This window comes from Sesamum indicum, linkage group LG5 (genome assembly GCF_026168435.1).
Source record: "Sesamum indicum cultivar Baizhima isolate 11 linkage group LG5, ASM2616843v1, whole genome shotgun sequence".
NCBI lineage: Eukaryota > Viridiplantae > Streptophyta > Magnoliopsida > Lamiales > Pedaliaceae > Sesamum > Sesamum indicum.
Genome location: NC_142661.1, coordinates 2,726,948 through 2,743,887, shown reverse-complemented (window position 1 = coordinate 2,743,887; position 16,940 = coordinate 2,726,948). Strand labels below are relative to the sequence as shown.

General features: G+C 31.9%; 2 protein-coding genes across 5 annotated transcripts; both read left to right on the top strand.

Annotated features, from left to right (window-relative positions):
* Positions 1-2,443: 2,443 nt before the first annotated feature.
* LOC105162676 (amino acid transporter AVT1A) lies at positions 2,444-7,897 on the top strand. 4 transcript variants are annotated; one of them, XM_088880271.1, is made up of 13 exons: positions 2,444-2,544; positions 2,808-3,043; positions 3,659-3,936; positions 4,116-4,330; positions 4,419-4,442; positions 4,535-4,715; positions 4,801-5,020; positions 5,137-5,272; positions 5,690-5,709; positions 5,804-5,949; positions 6,067-6,110; positions 6,213-6,275; positions 7,547-7,897. In XM_088880271.1, the coding sequence occupies exons 2-13, from the start codon at positions 2,850-2,852 to the stop codon at positions 7,637-7,639; spliced, it is 1,614 nt and encodes a 537-aa protein (XP_088736397.1). In that variant the 5' UTR covers positions 2,444-2,544; positions 2,808-2,849; the 3' UTR covers positions 7,640-7,897. The 4 variants fall into 4 exon arrangements, with proteins under 4 accessions (XP_088736397.1, XP_011079066.1, XP_011079065.1 ...); XM_011080764.3 differs by lacking the exon at positions 2,444-2,544 and adding an exon at positions 2,547-2,665; XM_011080763.3 differs by lacking the exon at positions 2,444-2,544 and adding an exon at positions 2,573-2,711.
* Positions 7,898-10,148: 2,251 nt separating this feature from the next.
* On the top strand, positions 10,149-16,828 carry LOC105162677 (nudix hydrolase 16, mitochondrial). Its single transcript, XM_011080765.3, has 4 exons — positions 10,149-10,485; positions 12,209-12,323; positions 15,018-15,101; positions 16,241-16,828. The coding sequence occupies exons 1-4, from the start codon at positions 10,415-10,417 to the stop codon at positions 16,532-16,534; spliced, it is 564 nt and encodes a 187-aa protein (XP_011079067.1). The 5' UTR covers positions 10,149-10,414; the 3' UTR covers positions 16,535-16,828.
* Positions 16,829-16,940: the final 112 nt, after the last annotated feature.

Genomic DNA, 16,940 nt, shown 5'->3' with positions numbered 1-16,940 from the left:
GAAGTGATGATGCTGATGACGGTGGCGCGGCGTCGGGGGGCGGTGCTAAAGTATATAAAATAATACTGCGAATTGCATTTAACACCCTCAAGAAATTATATTTTGATAATTAGTCCAGCCCCACAAAGTAAGAAAATGCACTATTGCCCCTTGAAATGTTTTTGTTGGAGCGATTTCCCCCTGATCAACTTTCCAACACTCTGTTAGCGAGAAAATTGCAATTCTGGTTCTAAAATATAAAGTGGTTTGCAATATTAGTCCCACACTTTAAAAAAATATGGCAAGTAGTCCCATATTTTAGGAAAAACGTTGAAAAATTAATGATTGAAACTAACTTTGGAACATTTTTCTAAAGTGTGGAACTAATTTTTTTATATTTTCTCAAAGTGTGGAACTAATATTACAAAATATAGGACTAACTTTGTAATATTTTTTAAAGTGTGTGACTAATGTTGGGTATTTTAAAAAGTATGTGACTAATTTTGTAAATTATCCTATATTTTGGAACCGAAATTACAATTTTCTCATTTTTTTACCATTTTATCACCTAGTATTAAAATTTTGTACGAAAAATAAAATTTAAAATTGGCACCAAAAATCATATGAATTTTCACTATAATTAATTATTATAATTAAAAAAAATTATGGCAAATAAAATTACCTATGACTGCACGATGGCTATTAATCGTATTTTTGCAAATAAAACAAATACTATTCATAGTTAAAATCATAGTTAATATTTTGACCATATACAGCTAAAAATCATAATAAATATGATCGAAAAAAAGTTAAAATTTTTAATTTAATTTTATTTTATCATAATTAATTATATTGTTGGTAATAAATTAAATTTTCTTGTAGTGTGGAGACAGAAAGAGGAAATGTAAGAAGATTACAACTACTTAAAAACAAAAAATATCAAAATAGTCCTAAAATAAATAATTATTTGTCTTAATATGTCTTATGTGTATTTTATTTGCAAATAAAAGACATGTTGAAATTATGAGTTAATGATTTTCTTAATACGGAATTTTCGAGGCTTAATAGATTTTCATTGATTCTCTTAAATTTCCACAAAGGGGTAAATTGCTAAAATCCTTTTTATAAAGGATAATTTGGACATTTGCAATATCACATGGGACTAAATTGTATTTTTTCTCCATGAAAATTAAGTCATTTTACATAAAAAAAGGGATTTTTTTTTGTGGGGGGGGGGAGTAATATATTAATTCAGTCATTATATTAATATGACTAAGAATAATAATTAATAGATTATATCGATTCAACCAATATATCAGAATGACTAATACAAATTATGGTAACATACATAAAGTGAATAAACACACATACATTCAATAATACTCAAATCTATGACCTCGAACTTGTTCATGGGACCTCATTCTTAGCCTTAACCTTATTTTAAGCGCACAAATGCTTACACTGTCATGGCCGCTTGAGTCCTAATCATAATTCTCACGTCTTATATTACAAAATTAACATTATAAATTTTGATTTTATTTAAGATATAATTTTTTTTATTTTGAATGGTACTAATTTTCTTTTTTATAGTATTTACTATTTGACTTGATATAAATTGGAATATTATTTGTTTTACGTAATACCATTGTTAGACAATGGTGCAATTTGTGTATAAAAATGAATTATATATATGCTTTAGTATACATCCAAACATTAATATGTTGTCTTATTTTCTAATTAATTATAAAATATGAACAATCAAGAAACTGTGAGTAATTTTAAGTTGCGTTCAGTTGAGTAATACGCGCAGAGACTGCGTGTAACTGTTGTTGTTGCTGGTCTATATATATAATAAAACATAAATATTGAGGCCCTCCAAGAAATTTATTTTTATATCCATTAATATTTATGTTATCATATAAAATTTTATTTTTAATTAATTGGTCATTGTTACATTTATAACATTTAATTTTTTTAATTTTTTTTAATTTTTTGAAACACAATTCTCTCGTGTCTCTTTGTAATTTATTTTACCATATAAGAAAATATTTTTATTTATATTTATTTTAAAATATATATAAGTGTAAAATTATTTGTCTTTATTCAAAAGATTTACAAATTTTTAAAATTTTTTCATTTATTTTATGTATAGATTTAGTAAGTGTACATTTGTTTGTTTCTGTCCAAAAGATTCACTCACTTTTTTAGGTAAATAGTTAGTAAAATATTATAAATATATTTTTGTAGTTTTTATACTTATTGATTAATTTAATTTTAATTTATTTATTACTTTTTTATATTGAAAAAGTGTATATAATTTATTTAATTATATTTAAAAAATACAGTTATCCCATATCTGGACACATGGTACTAACTAGTTTATAATATAATATAGTAGTATATATCTATATATAACAATAATGGGGCAAAACTATAATTTACGTAAAATAGAAGGATGAAGGAGCAAATAACAGCGATAGGTCTGATTCGTATACCTTGGAGAGATCAATCAAACAGCTTCCCCTGTTCCTTTAGCCTTCCACCAATTTCAGCCACTGAAAGCTCGTATGAATCTCTCTCTCTCTCTCTCTCTCTATGTGTCATAAACACACACACACGCACACAAGCATCTTGTTCGGACGAGTAAATACATTTATTGCATTGCATGCATTTGTCATTATCTAGAGTGAGTTGGAGCTCGGCTTCTTGCACGTTTTTTCCATCTCTAATCTGTCTGTGGCTACGTCTGATTTCGTTTAATTTTTATGTTTTGAATGGAGAAGAAGAAAATCTGATACAAATAGCTGTATATGTCTCATGGATTGCAGGAGTTCGATTGGATTTTAGATTGATTCGGAAGCTTGTGAGAGATGTCGTCGGTGAAATCATCCGAGTATTACTTGGAAGATGGGGAGTATGAGGCGGAAGACGGTGGCCCTGCGGCGGGCGGGGCCGGCATAGAAGAAGAAGAAGATGATGATTATGATGGGATTGGTTCTGCCGAGGGTGGTGGAGGTTCCCGTTCTTCTTCTTTCGTTTCCCAGCAATGGCCTCAGAGTTTCAGGTATACCAACCTGCGACAGGACAGGATGTTTTTCTTTTCCCTCCTTGAAATTTAGTGATTTTGTTCCTGAAAAATTTAGAGAAATTAGACGATGCATTGCAAATAAAAATTGTTCCTCTTTTTTTCCGTTTGATGTGTTATGAATAGGCAACAGCACTGGTAAATATAAAAGGAGAGTAGAAAATTTGTCTATATCCTTAATTAAGGGCACCTGAATCTGACTTTTGATATTGTTTGAGGATTCATGTGATCAGTGCTTTCAGCAGTAATTGCAATTATCAAAGGTTGAAACTGTTCAAGAAAACACTGCTGCTCCATCAGTAGTGTGGAAATATCACCTCTGAAGCTGTTTTCTTGCTGAACTTTGTACTATCAACTTTTGTAATGTACTCTTTTTCCCTCTAACTAATGGCATTTTTCATTTATTTAATGAATCAAAGATCTTTGTTGAAATGGATAAGTGGCTACAATGGTTGGTAGACTGCCATTATTGCAACGAGAACAGGGTGGGTTCATAATTGTGCAGTTCTTGTGAAACAATTAGGAATTATTTTCAACGTATAGTCCTTTTGATCAAGAAGTGTATTTTAAGGCTTGTTAATCTTGTCTCTCCAGGGAAACAACTAATATTTTTTCAATAGCCGCATCGCCAAACATCGCATCGGTTCTTCGTGCATCTGGTGTTGGTTTTTCAGGGATCACCAGCCAGAATTTATTGGACTTGAATATGAGGATGCCTTTGCTTTCAGATCATAAGAAGGGACCTTGGCAAGATAACCTTGATAGATGGAGGACACAATCGATAATGTCTGACAGGTCTGCATTGCAGAAGCAGCAGACTGGAGAATTACCTTTAAGCCATGAATGCAGCTTCGTTCAGACCATATTCAATGGTGAGTTATGCAATCATATGTTCCTAAAATCTTGATGCAGATCAAGGCTTCTAACCTGCTTGTTCCATGTTTAATGCATTCTGATGCGAATTTTGTATGACCTGATAAGATATGTTTCTGATTATGCTTCCTATAGTTCTTGAATCTTAGTGAATTTCACGTATCTCACATTGATGCAGGCGTTAATGTTATGGCCGGTGTTGGACTACTTTCTACACCATATTCAGTGAAAGAAGCTGGATGGGCTAGTGTGCTGGTTCTTGCGTTCTTTGCATGTATCTGTTGTTACACTGCTACTCTTATGAGATATTGCTTTGAAAGCAGAGATGGAATATTGACGTTTGCTGATATGGGAGAAGCCGCTTTCGGCAAATGGGGACGCATTGTGGTTTCCGTATGTTATTCAAACCTTTACCTTCTCGATAAAATATTCACAAAATACTTCTGCAGTTGTACTAAACTCATCTTGCTTTTTGTTGCAGGTCATATTATACTCAGAACTCTATGTAAGCAGAACCCTATGCTCCCCCCTTTCACGCATTTGTTGCCTACATATAAATAAGAGCTGTCTGAATTTTAACACATCCCATGAATGCAGACATCTTGCGTGGAATTCATCATCTTGGAGGGGGACAATCTCACAAGGATTTTTCCCGGAGCATCATTACATATATTTGGCATCGAACTGGACTCCATGCACTTATTCGGAATAATCACTGTTCTTATCATATTACCAACTCTTTTGCTCAAAGATTTGCGCTTGATTTCTTACCTCTCAGGTGTCCTGGAATACTCAACCTTTGGTTCATAGTCTCATTAAATCTCTAATGCACCAGATCCTGAGTCTTTGTACTTATATTGCAGCTAGCGGCGTTATTGCAACACTTGTCATCGTTCTAAGTCTATTGTTTATTGGTTCGGTGGATGGAGTCGGATTTCATCATAGTAGTAGACTGATAAACTGGAGCGGCATTCCCTTCTCCGTCGGCGTTTGCGGATACTGCTACTCTGGCCACTCAGTTTTTCCAAATATTTACCAATCAATGGCTGATAAGAGGAAATTCACTAAAGCGCTAATAATATGGTACCACATCTCTGACCTTGTTAAAATTCTTTCCATGCACTTTGGTATTGAATGGACATTGGACTTCTTATTATTGTTTGTTTGATTAATGATTGTGGCGTTTTATTACCATGCAGCTTCATTATATGTGTTTTTATTTACGGTAGCGCTGCAGTCATGGGATTTCTTATGTTTGGTCAAGACACGATGTCGCAGATTACTCTGAATTTACCGCAGAACAGAGTTAGTTCTAAAATTGCATTGTGGACAACAGTAAGTACCAATCTTAACCCTACATTTTTGGTTTATATTATTGTTTTGATTTTATGATTATTTATGAAATCAATTATAAAATAATCAATTTTCCATTCACTCAATTAAACTGTTTGGTTATACATTTGAAACGACTGAAAAACAAAAATTGATTTTTCAAAAGTTCGTTGTGTTTTTGTACTAAAAAATTTTAGTTTTCCTTGTTCATCCATTTATATTTGATTTTTGCAAAAATATATTTTAAAATAATTCACTTGAAATACTTCTCTGGAATACATTACATTCTTTGTTAAAGAATAACTCATTAATCTCGATTGAGTTCACTTGCGGTAGTTAAAGTCCAATGATATGTTATCTCTTGTTGAAATGCTGTTCTGTCCATTTCCACAAATTAACTTCATGCTCGTCTTCTTACAGGTCATCAACCCACTCTCCAAATATCCTTTGCGTGAATTCACTTATTCCTAGATAAGTCATTGCATTCTTATAATATGTCTCCATGTATCCATGTTTTTCCTTATCTAGAAATAAGTATGCCCTGTTAATGAACCCACTGGCCAGAAGCATAGAGGAGCTGCTGCCTACTCGCTGGTCTAATAATTACTGGTGTCTTGTTCTTATTCGGACACTTCTTACATTATCTTCTCTTTTGGTTGCATTTGTTCTTCCTTTCTTCGGTAAGTGACATTTTTACATAAAATATTTATTGTACATCCCTCCTTAAAGAATAAACGCAAGATTTTCTCGCATGCCTTCTTTTCGTAACTTCATCTGAGCATATTTTTTATTTGCAGGGATCGTGATGTCTCTCACCGGTTCTCTCTTATGTGTTCTTATGGTAAACATCATTGTTTTAGTTTTTCATGGTTTGCTTGACCAAATTATACTGTTAGTTTGTGGATAAAGATCTTAAAATGTGCGAAATGCGGCTTTGATCCAGGCTGTAGTAATACCAACAGTATGCTTCTTGAAGATATTGGGAAAGAATGCCTCTTCGATGCAGGTAATCTTGTCTGAATCAAAGAGTTACTTGTTTCTTTATCAATTGCCTGTAAACACACTACCGTGGTTTTTTAATTTTCTGAAACTAGGAAAAAGCACGTATGTTTCACATGAATGATATTGACTTACATATATATATGTAGAGAGTAAAATTTATTTTGGTACTCGACTTTTGTCATTAATATTATTTTGGTACATGAATAATTACAAATGACTCAATTAGTACTCGAGTTCATCATTAATATCACTTTGGTACATAGTAATTATAAATGACTTAATTAGTACCCGTTTTTATCATTAATATCATTTTGGTACCCAATTCATATTTTTTATTTATTTTTTCTGTTATCTTTTTATAATTTTTACCCTTAAATATTAAAATAATAAATATCACAAAAAATAGCATAAATTTCTAGTTATATATATATATATTTATTTATTTATTTGAACCAATTGACTTAATTTTCATATTTGGTTATCAAAATTATTATATTTTTATTTTGATACTTTCTATTATCATTATCTTCAATATATATAAAAAAACCCATTATTAAATAACTTATGTCAATAGTCAAGTCTTGAGGAATTAAAATTTTCATCGTCAAAGATATTCTTTTTTACTTAATTGAGATATTTAAATTTGATTGTAAAACTTAATATAAATTCAAAAGTTTCAATTTTAAAAATTTAGAATGTAAATTCAACTTTTCTATGGTTGCAATGCATTTTGGATTTTACTTTTAATAAAATTAATTATTAAGTAATGTGTTATCTTATCAATATTGATAAATAAAGTGAGTAGAAAAAAATAAATTAATGAAATATTATTATAAGTATAATATTCAAATGTAGAAAATGAAAGTCAGAAAATATATTGATTCAATTTTATTTATTTATTTATTTTTGTACACTTATTATTTTCATTTATTATGTAAGGGTAAAATGGTCTTATAGAAAAACTAATAAAAATAATCATTTGGAAACTTAAGTGATTTAACGGTGAAACTCGAGTACTAATTAAGTTATTTATAATTATTCATATACTAAATTGATATTAATATAAAAACTCGAATATGAATTGGGTCATTTATAATTAGTTAGGTACCAAAGTTTCATTAATGACAAAACTCGGGTTTGAATATGAATTTTACTCTCTCTCTCTCTATATATATATAATGTGGATCGTTAATTAAAATATTTTTATTCTTAAACGTTTTGGAAGGAAATAAAAATCAACGTGTAAAATCAATAAAACGATATTTTGCGTTTCAGATTGTGCTGAGCATCGGTATCATTACTCTGGGGGTGGTTAGCGCGGCCATGGGAACTTACAACTCACTGCAGAAACTCTATGAGAAGATTTAAATGAGAAGTTCGACAACTATTAGTCGTTCCAGGTCCCTAGCGATGACTTTAATTTTCGGCTCTGAAGGGATGGGCCTTCAACCTCTTTCAATTGAGTACTTCAATATTCTTATCATTCGATATTTTTATCATATTTTTGCGGCACAAATGGGAGAATTTATCCTATAATCGAAAGAAGTGCTGAAACTACTAAGAAAAACCCTTGTAGGGTTGATATTAACGAGCTTTATTTATGGTAAACTCATAAATTTTTTGCTATATTTATTTATTCATGCAAAGTGTATCCTATATACTCGTTTATTTGTTTAATTTGATTTTTGTCGAATCTGATCTGAGATAAAATTTCTGTTTATGAACTATTGGTGCATGTGAATTTGGACCCGTGGTCTACTTGCGTGTTAGGAATTTTTTTTAAAAAAATAAATTCAAATTGGTATTACATCTAATATAAGTGATAGTATATGGTGTGTTTGTCTATGATATGCAACATCAATTTATAATACGAAATTTGAATAGGGTCGTGCTTTATATGGTATGCTTGAATACTATTTATTATAGGGGTTATATATCGTTAAATTACTATAATGATTTTAAAATTTAGCTTTTATAATATCGACATATTTTGAACTCATAATTTATGTTTAATAATATCGATGATTTGGGGGGATTTATATTTAATTTTTCAGAAAGTAGAAGTCATTTGTGTAAATAATATTGATGTTTTTGATAAATGTATGTGTAATTATTTAAAAAGTAGTGATAATTTATGTAAATAAACCATAAATTTTGGAGTGAAAATGGAATTAATCCAAATATTTACGCTCCAATATTAATTAAATAAGTGGCATGAAATCTCCGCTTTGACATTCTCTATTTTCTTAAAATAGCAAGTGACCCACCATTTTTTTATCTTTATTATACCATACCATATAATAATTGATATTGACTTATTTACTATTTAGTCTTTAAGTTTTGTTCTTTCTAGTTTCAATTTTTCCCTCAAATTTTCTTTTTTATTTCTATTTTAATTTATTATTTTTAATATAATATTTGAATTGTTTGATATTTAAGTACATAAAAATGTGATCCTAAAATTGTGATGGGCATTCAACACTTGCTATTTGCCACATAAAAATAAAACTATTTTTTCTATTATTATTATTATTATTATTATTTAGAGTACTTTAGAATCATTATATTAAAAGGAAATCCAAGCTGGAATGACATGGCGATGTACGGTTCAAATTGTGCCTTATTTTATTATTATTATCATCATAACTATTCATTTAAATTACTTATATATATACTATATATGTTAATATATTCAAATTATACATTAAAATTGTGATTGAGATTTCACATAATTATGAGTACTTCCAGTTATTTGAAAATTTATATATACCCATTGATTTTAACAGTTATCTAACAACTAGCTCAATCCGTTAGTTTCTGTTAGTTTTTCATCTAGTTTTTGGTGAATCAACTTGTGGAAGATAATTTAGTTTTACTTATTTTTTAATTTTTTATGAACTAATTGAGTAACTTTTTTTTACAAATTTTCAAAATTTTCCACCGACCTCCTTCAATTTTTTATTTTTTTAGAAAAAATACATAAAGGGCAAAGTTGACAATTTCAAACTTCTATCCAATTACTAAAAGAATATTAATAATTTTTACAAACAACGATGAGTATTCGTAATTATGACAAATTTTAAAAAAAATTATCATAATCACACAAATAAGTGTATGCGCATACACATGCAACTTACTTTATTTTACTATTTATATCTGAGTAATATATATTGTATTTTATTTGTATGGATCTTCACACCGTCTTTTCTTATGATTTGAAAAATCATATGGATCTATTCATTCCATTAGTTAAAATTCATAATATTTAATGATATATAATAAAAATAGAAAAATAAAATATTCTCGTACATTTCGCGCACTATATATCTATTTAACGAAAATAATATATGGAGTTTAAATCTATACATATGTTCCACTTACTTTCGGACTTTTCGAATTATTTTACTATTTAAATTATAATTTATGCTGTAATATTTTAGAGATGTCACGAGTTGGATGTTTTTATAATTTTATATAAATATTTAATTTGATGAAATTATTTTACAAAATCATGTCCGTGAATCATAACCTTATAATTCAAATATTCTTAAAAATACCATATAATAAACAAAACTATATATATATATGTAGTCACTTAATTCCAATTAATTCCTAAATTTTAATTATCAACAATGAATGTATGCCATTATTAATATTAATTATATAATTAATAAATAATATTCAAACATATCAACATTCATCCATGGGATGCGAACTCATAACTTCGCGTAATTAAATTAGATTTTATTGACATACAAAATTATACATTTTTATATATAAAAAATTATAAAATAAAGAATTCAAACTCAATCAGTCTTGAATTGGGACTCAACAAGATTGACCAAGAACTCAATAAAGACTCCTATTCCTTTCCTTCCCTGCCAGCATATTAAAAAATATTATTTCTTTTGACAGCCCTTATGAAAATAATGCGAAAATATTCCATCTTTTTTTGGTTTTTCTGGAGAAAAATGAGTAAAAATTGAGAAGTAATGCATATTTTTCAGTGCCCAGTTTCAGTAATGATTCATTGCTTCGTTTTCATCGATCAAAAGGGCAGTCTTTGATTCGTATATATGCATACGCAATAGGAAGGGATACAGATTTAGAATTCATATATTTTGTTTTGATTTTTAAGAATAAATGTCTGAATTGGTGGCTCGAACTGGTCGGCTGCAGCAGCGTTACGAGAATGGTTACCGTCTCATTGCTGGGTATTGTTCGTTCTCTCGTTTTGTGTTGATGTATTTATATCTTTGTTTGTGCATTATATATATAAATACGTGCATGCTTATTTGTCGACGGCGTTTGGTTGCATGAGGGATTTTGTTCTGCGTTTCCAATTGGGATGATGTGGGGATGCGGGAGTTGGTGTTCTGTTGTGCTTTTGGAGTTTTACTGGGTGAACGAATTGGGTTTTTTGTTTGATCGAGGAAATGTGGATTTTGGGTTTGGGATTTTGTTCATTGGATTGTCTAGGTAATTTTGGCTGCTGGGTTTTGTTTAATTAGGAGAGAAGTGAGGGAAATTGTGGAAGCAATGTTGTGTTATGTGAATTAATTTTTCTACAAGTTTATTTAAGTTGTTTTTATTGAAAATGTTGCATAAGAAATTCATGTAAATCAGAACCTGGGATCCCTGTTTCATTTTTATATATTGGTGTTTTTGCAGTAAGTGAATCTCTCTCATATTCTGTTGGCAATTATATGGTACTTGATCTTTACATTTATGGACATGAATTGTATTTGCAAACCTTTTCTCTTTGATTTAGGCTATTTATGGTCTCGTGCAATTAGGGTTCTGTTTTATTTGCATAGGGAAAAAATACATAATGTTAGAGGAAAACTTCCAAGTCCTTTTTGAACGTAAGACTCGGTCAAAGCTGTTTCATCAGCCAGGTTACCAGCCAAATACATCTCTTAGTAACGTCTGGTTATGTGTGAGTGCATTGAGAAAGAAGAACTTAGGAGATGGATTTGAGGATGATATTGGTAGTTGAGATGTATCTTGTTGTGTTCTGGGAGATGAAGTTTTCGGGTAGGTGTTAGTGGTGTCACATCAATAGTATGAAAATATTTTTAATAAACATGTAATGATTAGATAGTGTGTGTGTGTGTGTTTCTTATAATTGGTGCTTATACATATATATAATTGGATCACAGGGTTTGGAAAGAGGAGAGAAAGATAGTGTAAACCTGGTCTGGAGGATGTTTCCAGGAAAGTCCTTGCCAAATACATTTTTGGTTTGGGAGAAAAAATTGTCCTCCCAAACAGTTCCCAAATGTTGCCAAGATATATTAATGTGATATATTTAGCATGTAGTTTATGTGAAGCAAAAAGATTTTTTATGGTCCTTTCGACCTAAGAAACTTACCATCTCCCTCTTATGTTTTTATCGTTCATTTCTTTTTCAACTAAACTTGATAGGAAAATGAATGGAAAAACTCGTGTGCATGAAGAGTAGTTTCAAAGCTCGACACAGTAAGCTGTTAGTGATACCATCAGGTGCAACTGAGTTGTTCCTATACATTATCTTAGAGTGTAGTTACATTGGTAAGTCTTTTAGCATGGGAGTAAAATGTCCCAACTGTTGACAAGAACTCAGATTAACTATCCCAAACAGCTGAAATTCTTGTGATATGCTTGTATCTTTGCTGTTTCTTTGATAAGAATAACATTGATCCATCTTCTTGTGCTTGTTTGACTTTCTTTATGAACAAGTATACTTGTAAGCCTGTGAAGCAAATGGATTAACATTCACAAATTTTCTCTGCATCTAAGTTGATGCTGAACTGAAGCGGGGAGAAGGCAAAATATTCTTTAGGTTTTTCTTGAGGCGCTATTCTGACTCTTGACCTTTGATTTTCCTTGGCCTGAGAAGTTAATTAGGGTATGCATGTACTGTTTTATATTCTGACATGGTAGAGTCATTTCCAGGTGTATTCCCTTCAGATATAGGAATGCGGAAGAAGATGGTGATGGCAACTCTGAGAAGATAGTTGAAGTACTAATGATTAACTCCACCAGTGGACCTGGTCTTCTGTTTCCAAAGGTGAGAATTTTGGACATATGCATCTGTAAGTCATTGGAAGTAGATTGTGTAAAGCATTTTTCAGTACATCTTTCTCCTTACGTGGGTTGCAATGTATTAATTTTGCTGATAAGATCATATAAGGCTCATTGTTACCATCAATGGGATTATATATGATTAATGGCCCAATTTATGTAGAGAGACAAAAATTGCATACAGATAAATTGTTCCAATAGCATCGTCTTCTCAACTTTTTGTTTGCCTGCATAGAAGTTAAATGTGCTGGCAGATTTCTATATGGTCTTGGCTTTTTATTGTTGCTTCAAGGTTCATATTTTATCTGACACTGAGTTGTTGGGATGCAGCGAGATAACTTAGTCTCACTGAACTCAATTGGCATACGAGAAAAACTTTATCTCCCTCCTTGTCAACTTCAATTGGGTTTCTGTGTTTTTTCAGATTATCATTATTCTAATTTGGAAAATATGATCAGAACAATGTTTCAAGGTTAATACTTGACATCAAGTTCTACATAGTTGTTTTGCTTTCTCTTGTGTGGAAGCAAGCATTGAGATCCTTTTGGGCAGACATTGACAGATATACATACATATTTGGAAGCTGTTCTTTACTGGTCCCTCTGTTCAACCTAAATGTTGCTTTTGCTATTGTTGCGCATTTGCGTTCTAGTTTCCTCCATTTTTAAAAGGTACTGCCTGTTCATTCTATCACAGACTACCCTCAAATTGGAGCAACTATGCTTATCATGTAGCACTGATTCTAAAAAATTCAATAGTAGTAAAACAAGCCGTTTTAACACTCTGCTTCCTTCTTTGAAACCTTCTTTAGTGCTTTAATTCTTATATATATCGTCTCCTAAGGAACTCTCAGGTTCATATCAGTTTTGCAAACCCTTTGGTCAGAATTACTATGGTAAGGAAACAATAATGATTCTATATCTTATTATTGTGAATGGTACCACGTCTTTTCAACCTTTGACTATCTCGTTCCAGGAACAAGTTCTTCTCACTGGAAGTAGTTGGCTTACATGACTCTTGATTTATTATATTATATCTTAGACATCAGATAGTGCACTCAAGAGTTTGGGAATAAGTTATAAATTTTGATTGGGCATTTTCATTGATTTTTTGGTTTTGCTTTTTCTGGAATACCTCAGTATGCATGGGTGTATAATTATATTATAATTAGCACAGGTCATAAGTGGTGCAATATTATGAGTTGTACCCCAATTATATGATTGAAAAAATCTCAAGTGATAAGATTTCTTTGCTTGTCTCACCTAATTTTGGGAGAAAAGAAAACCTTTCATCTTGTTGATGATTCGTCAGCTGTATTCACGAGGGGTCAAACAAGAGAAAGAAACGAAGTAAACTATTTATAGATATTTGAATATGTTTCCTATCCTAACCATGGTAGTCAATGGCGCGCGCCTTCTCTATGGCGTCACTGCCCAGGCGCGCCATGGAGAAGTCAGCCTGGGTTTTGGCTGGGCTGCCCAGGCCCGTGAGTTAAAACAAAATATTAGATTAATTAACCCTAAATATAAAAAAAATTAGGGTTTATAAAAGGAATTTTAGCAAATTAAGAAGTTTGCATGCATGGGTAACTTTCATTCTTGAGTCTTATTTATTCAGTTTTCTCTTCTTCCTCTTTCAAGGCATCTTCTTTTTAATTCTTCTCTTTTTCTTCCTTCTATAGCATCTGCCGCTGCTGTTCACCGGTATGACTTTTTTTCTAAATTTATAAGTGTAAATTTTTGGTCTAATTATGCCGATTGAATCTTTGAAATTGATGTGATTTTATTAATCTTTGAGTGTTTTAGTTGGTCTGTTAGTGTTTTCTTTTTGGGATGATTAATTACAATATTTTGTTGTATGTTTATGTCTATATTTATTGTAGATTGATAGCATACATTGCCACTATTTATATTTATACATTAATCTAATCAAAATAGTACTAATTATATAAATATATAGATTATTTCTTATATTTGAGCCATCCTTCGAAAAGGCGCGCGCCATGGCTCCAGGAGCCCTTGGCGCAATTGTGTGCCGTGCGCCGTGCGCCACTGACTACTATGATCCTAACTTAGTTCTTAAATTCTGGGCAACAAACAATAACAGCTGCCAGGTACATTGGTCCAGGCTCACATTGAAGTGCAAACTCTTCAGAAGCTACTGAATAATGTTGGGTTAGCCCAATTTGGTTATGTGCTTGGTTATATGTTTGTATTAACTTATACTAATCTAGGTATCCATTATAAATTTGTTTGATGACCCATGAAAATGTTTTTGTTTATTTGATTTTTACATTAGATGATCTATAATGTGGCCGCCGTGTTGATGGCCCTGAAAACAAACTTCAGTTGGCTATCCAGACGTATGCATTTTCTTTTATTGTACAGAAATGACGTATTATTATTGTGTGCTTGTTGAAGTTCAGACTTCCCACATTATTGATGGAAAAGAATGCAAATAATATTTTGCCTCAGTGTCCTGAAACAATGCTTAAATTAGATAGCATCCTCGATGAATCTTCGGATCCTACATTTGTCTATATGGGCTGCAGCCTGGAAGCTTAAAACATAAATGGATTCACATGTTGCTTATGTAATTTTGATTATGATGCTTATATGAGTGCATAATCGAAAATTATTGTCCCTGACACCCCGACTATACATGCTCCTTCTTCCCCTAGGGTGGGTGGGAGAATGATGAAACTGCAGAGGAGGCAGCAGTTAGGGAAGCCATGGAAGAGGCTGGAGTTCGAGGGGATTTAGTGGTAAAACATCTACTTATATCCATTTTTTCTTGGTTATACATTGCTTCGATAACTGTGTCGAGTCTGTCCTGATGCAAGTGACTTTTTGTGCCTTGATCGAACAGCATTCTGCATTCAAATATTAACCACCAAATCCCCGCGGGGGGGGGGGGGGGGGGGTTAATCCTTATGTATAGATTTCTGGATTTAAAAACAAGCAAACAGGTGAAAGAATAGCACATTTCCCCAGACACAATTGTCTTATTGATTGACAAATTTCTTGAATTGATCTTATTGTGCCCTAAACACTAGATCACTTTGTTTGCTGTGATGAAAGCCCAAATGATTATCTGGAAGGATAAAAAAAAGTTCTATTATTAGCTAGTCACTGAAAATTCATGTTTAGGTAGATGATTTAAGATATAAAAATTCTAGGGCACTTTCAAAGTTGACTGTTTGAAATAGTCATATATGTTTTCCCATAATAGCCTTAAAAAGTTCTTTCAAGAGTCCTTCAGTCATTTTTGTATTAGTTTAATAATTAAGGAACGAAATGGTCTTCCCAACCAAAACATAAAAAAGAGGTCCAAATTGGTCTTTGTTGTTATGTCATAGCTCCTGGGTTGGATTCTTTGTCCAACAGCTTTTCAATCTCATACCTATCGGTTCCCTCATCATGGAGCTTCACCAATCTAAAAGAACATTTGATTAGTGTAGAAATAATATATCTCGAAGCATATTATCTAAACTGAACATGTCCAAAGAATACAATCCATTTAAATACTTTATCCTACATAGGTCAAAGACTTCTTGGCCCAGTTCGACAATTACTCCACCGGCATAAAGCATCTTCTGTTTAATAGATTATTATACAAGTGGGTAATTTCTTTTATGAGGGACCTCTTTTAGCTTTCTATTTTCTTTTAGTTTCTCTTTTCTTATTTGAAGTGGCTGCTTATTTGGGTGAATGTAGCATATTAGCTTTCACCTTGGAGATTCGTAACCAAAAGAGAGGACTGTGATGATCCAGACCTTTGTAAACATAAGAAGAATGATAGGTTTCATTTGTTGTGTGTTGCTAGTGCTGTCTTCTGGACACGGATAGCATATCATATCTTAAATTCATCATTTGATCCTTCACTTCTTTCTGTACTTTTCAGCATTTCCTTGGATGTTATCCTTTCAAGAGCAAAACGCTCCAGGACGAATACAGCCCAGAAGGTTTGTGTAGAGCCGCTATGTATGCTTTGCACGTGAAGGAAGAGCTCGATTCGTGGCCTGAAAAAAGCCGCCGGGAGAGAAGTTGGCTAACAGTTCCTGAAGCCATCGAAAGTTGCAGACATGCATGGATGCGGGATGCTCTTGAAAAAGGTTTCTCAAATTGGTATGCTGATGGTATGATCCCCACATTGCAAAGAAAGGGTTTCCCCAATTCGTCATCCAATCAGCATTGAAATTCTTTATAGAACCTCTAGCTTATATGGTACCATGTCAAGATGATTCTATGACTTGTTTGATTTAGTCCTTACATTTCCTTTGGAGGACTAGGAAGTGAGTAAGATGCAAATAGTGGTGGTGTTATTAGGTGCTTAAAATGTTGTTTCGTGACACCTTTCTGGGTTCTTTAAGCTTTTGTCTCTTGCTCTGTCTCAAAAGAGAAGGAAGAAGAACCAGAGGCGCAATCTTGCAAAACAAAAATGTATTGCAAAGGAAATCAAGAAGGGTGAAAAATTTGCCTTTCTTCATCACATCATTTTTGACAATTTCATGTGGACTTGGATTAATACATTGGTAGTGAGTAGGTTCTAAAGTTCGTTATTTTCTTGAATTATGAAATATTGTACATAAGTGTCAATATTG

What these genes read in the sequence shown, in the direction of transcription:
- LOC105162677 (XM_011080765.3), top strand. Translation starts at nt 10,415, where the DNA reads ATGTCTGAATTGGTGGCTCGAACTGGTCGGCTGCAGCAGCGTTACGAG. An exon ending in GGTTACCGTCTCATTGCTGG is followed by an intron (nt 10,486 to 12,208) that starts GTATTGTTCGTT and finishes AGTCATTTCCAG; the next exon opens with GTGTATTCCCTTCAGATATA. An exon ending in CTGGTCTTCTGTTTCCAAAG is followed by an intron (nt 12,324 to 15,017) that starts GTGAGAATTTTG and finishes TTCTTCCCCTAG; the next exon opens with GGTGGGTGGGAGAATGATGA.
- LOC105162676 (XM_088880271.1), top strand. Translation starts at nt 2,850, where the DNA reads ATGTCGTCGGTGAAATCATCCGAGTATTACTTGGAAGATGGGGAGTAT. An exon ending in GTCATCAACCCACTCTCCAA is followed by an intron (nt 5,710 to 5,803) that starts ATATCCTTTGCG and finishes ATCTAGAAATAA; the next exon opens with GTATGCCCTGTTAATGAACC. An exon ending in ATTTGTTCTTCCTTTCTTCG is followed by an intron (nt 5,950 to 6,066) that starts GTAAGTGACATT and finishes TTTTATTTGCAG; the next exon opens with GGATCGTGATGTCTCTCACC.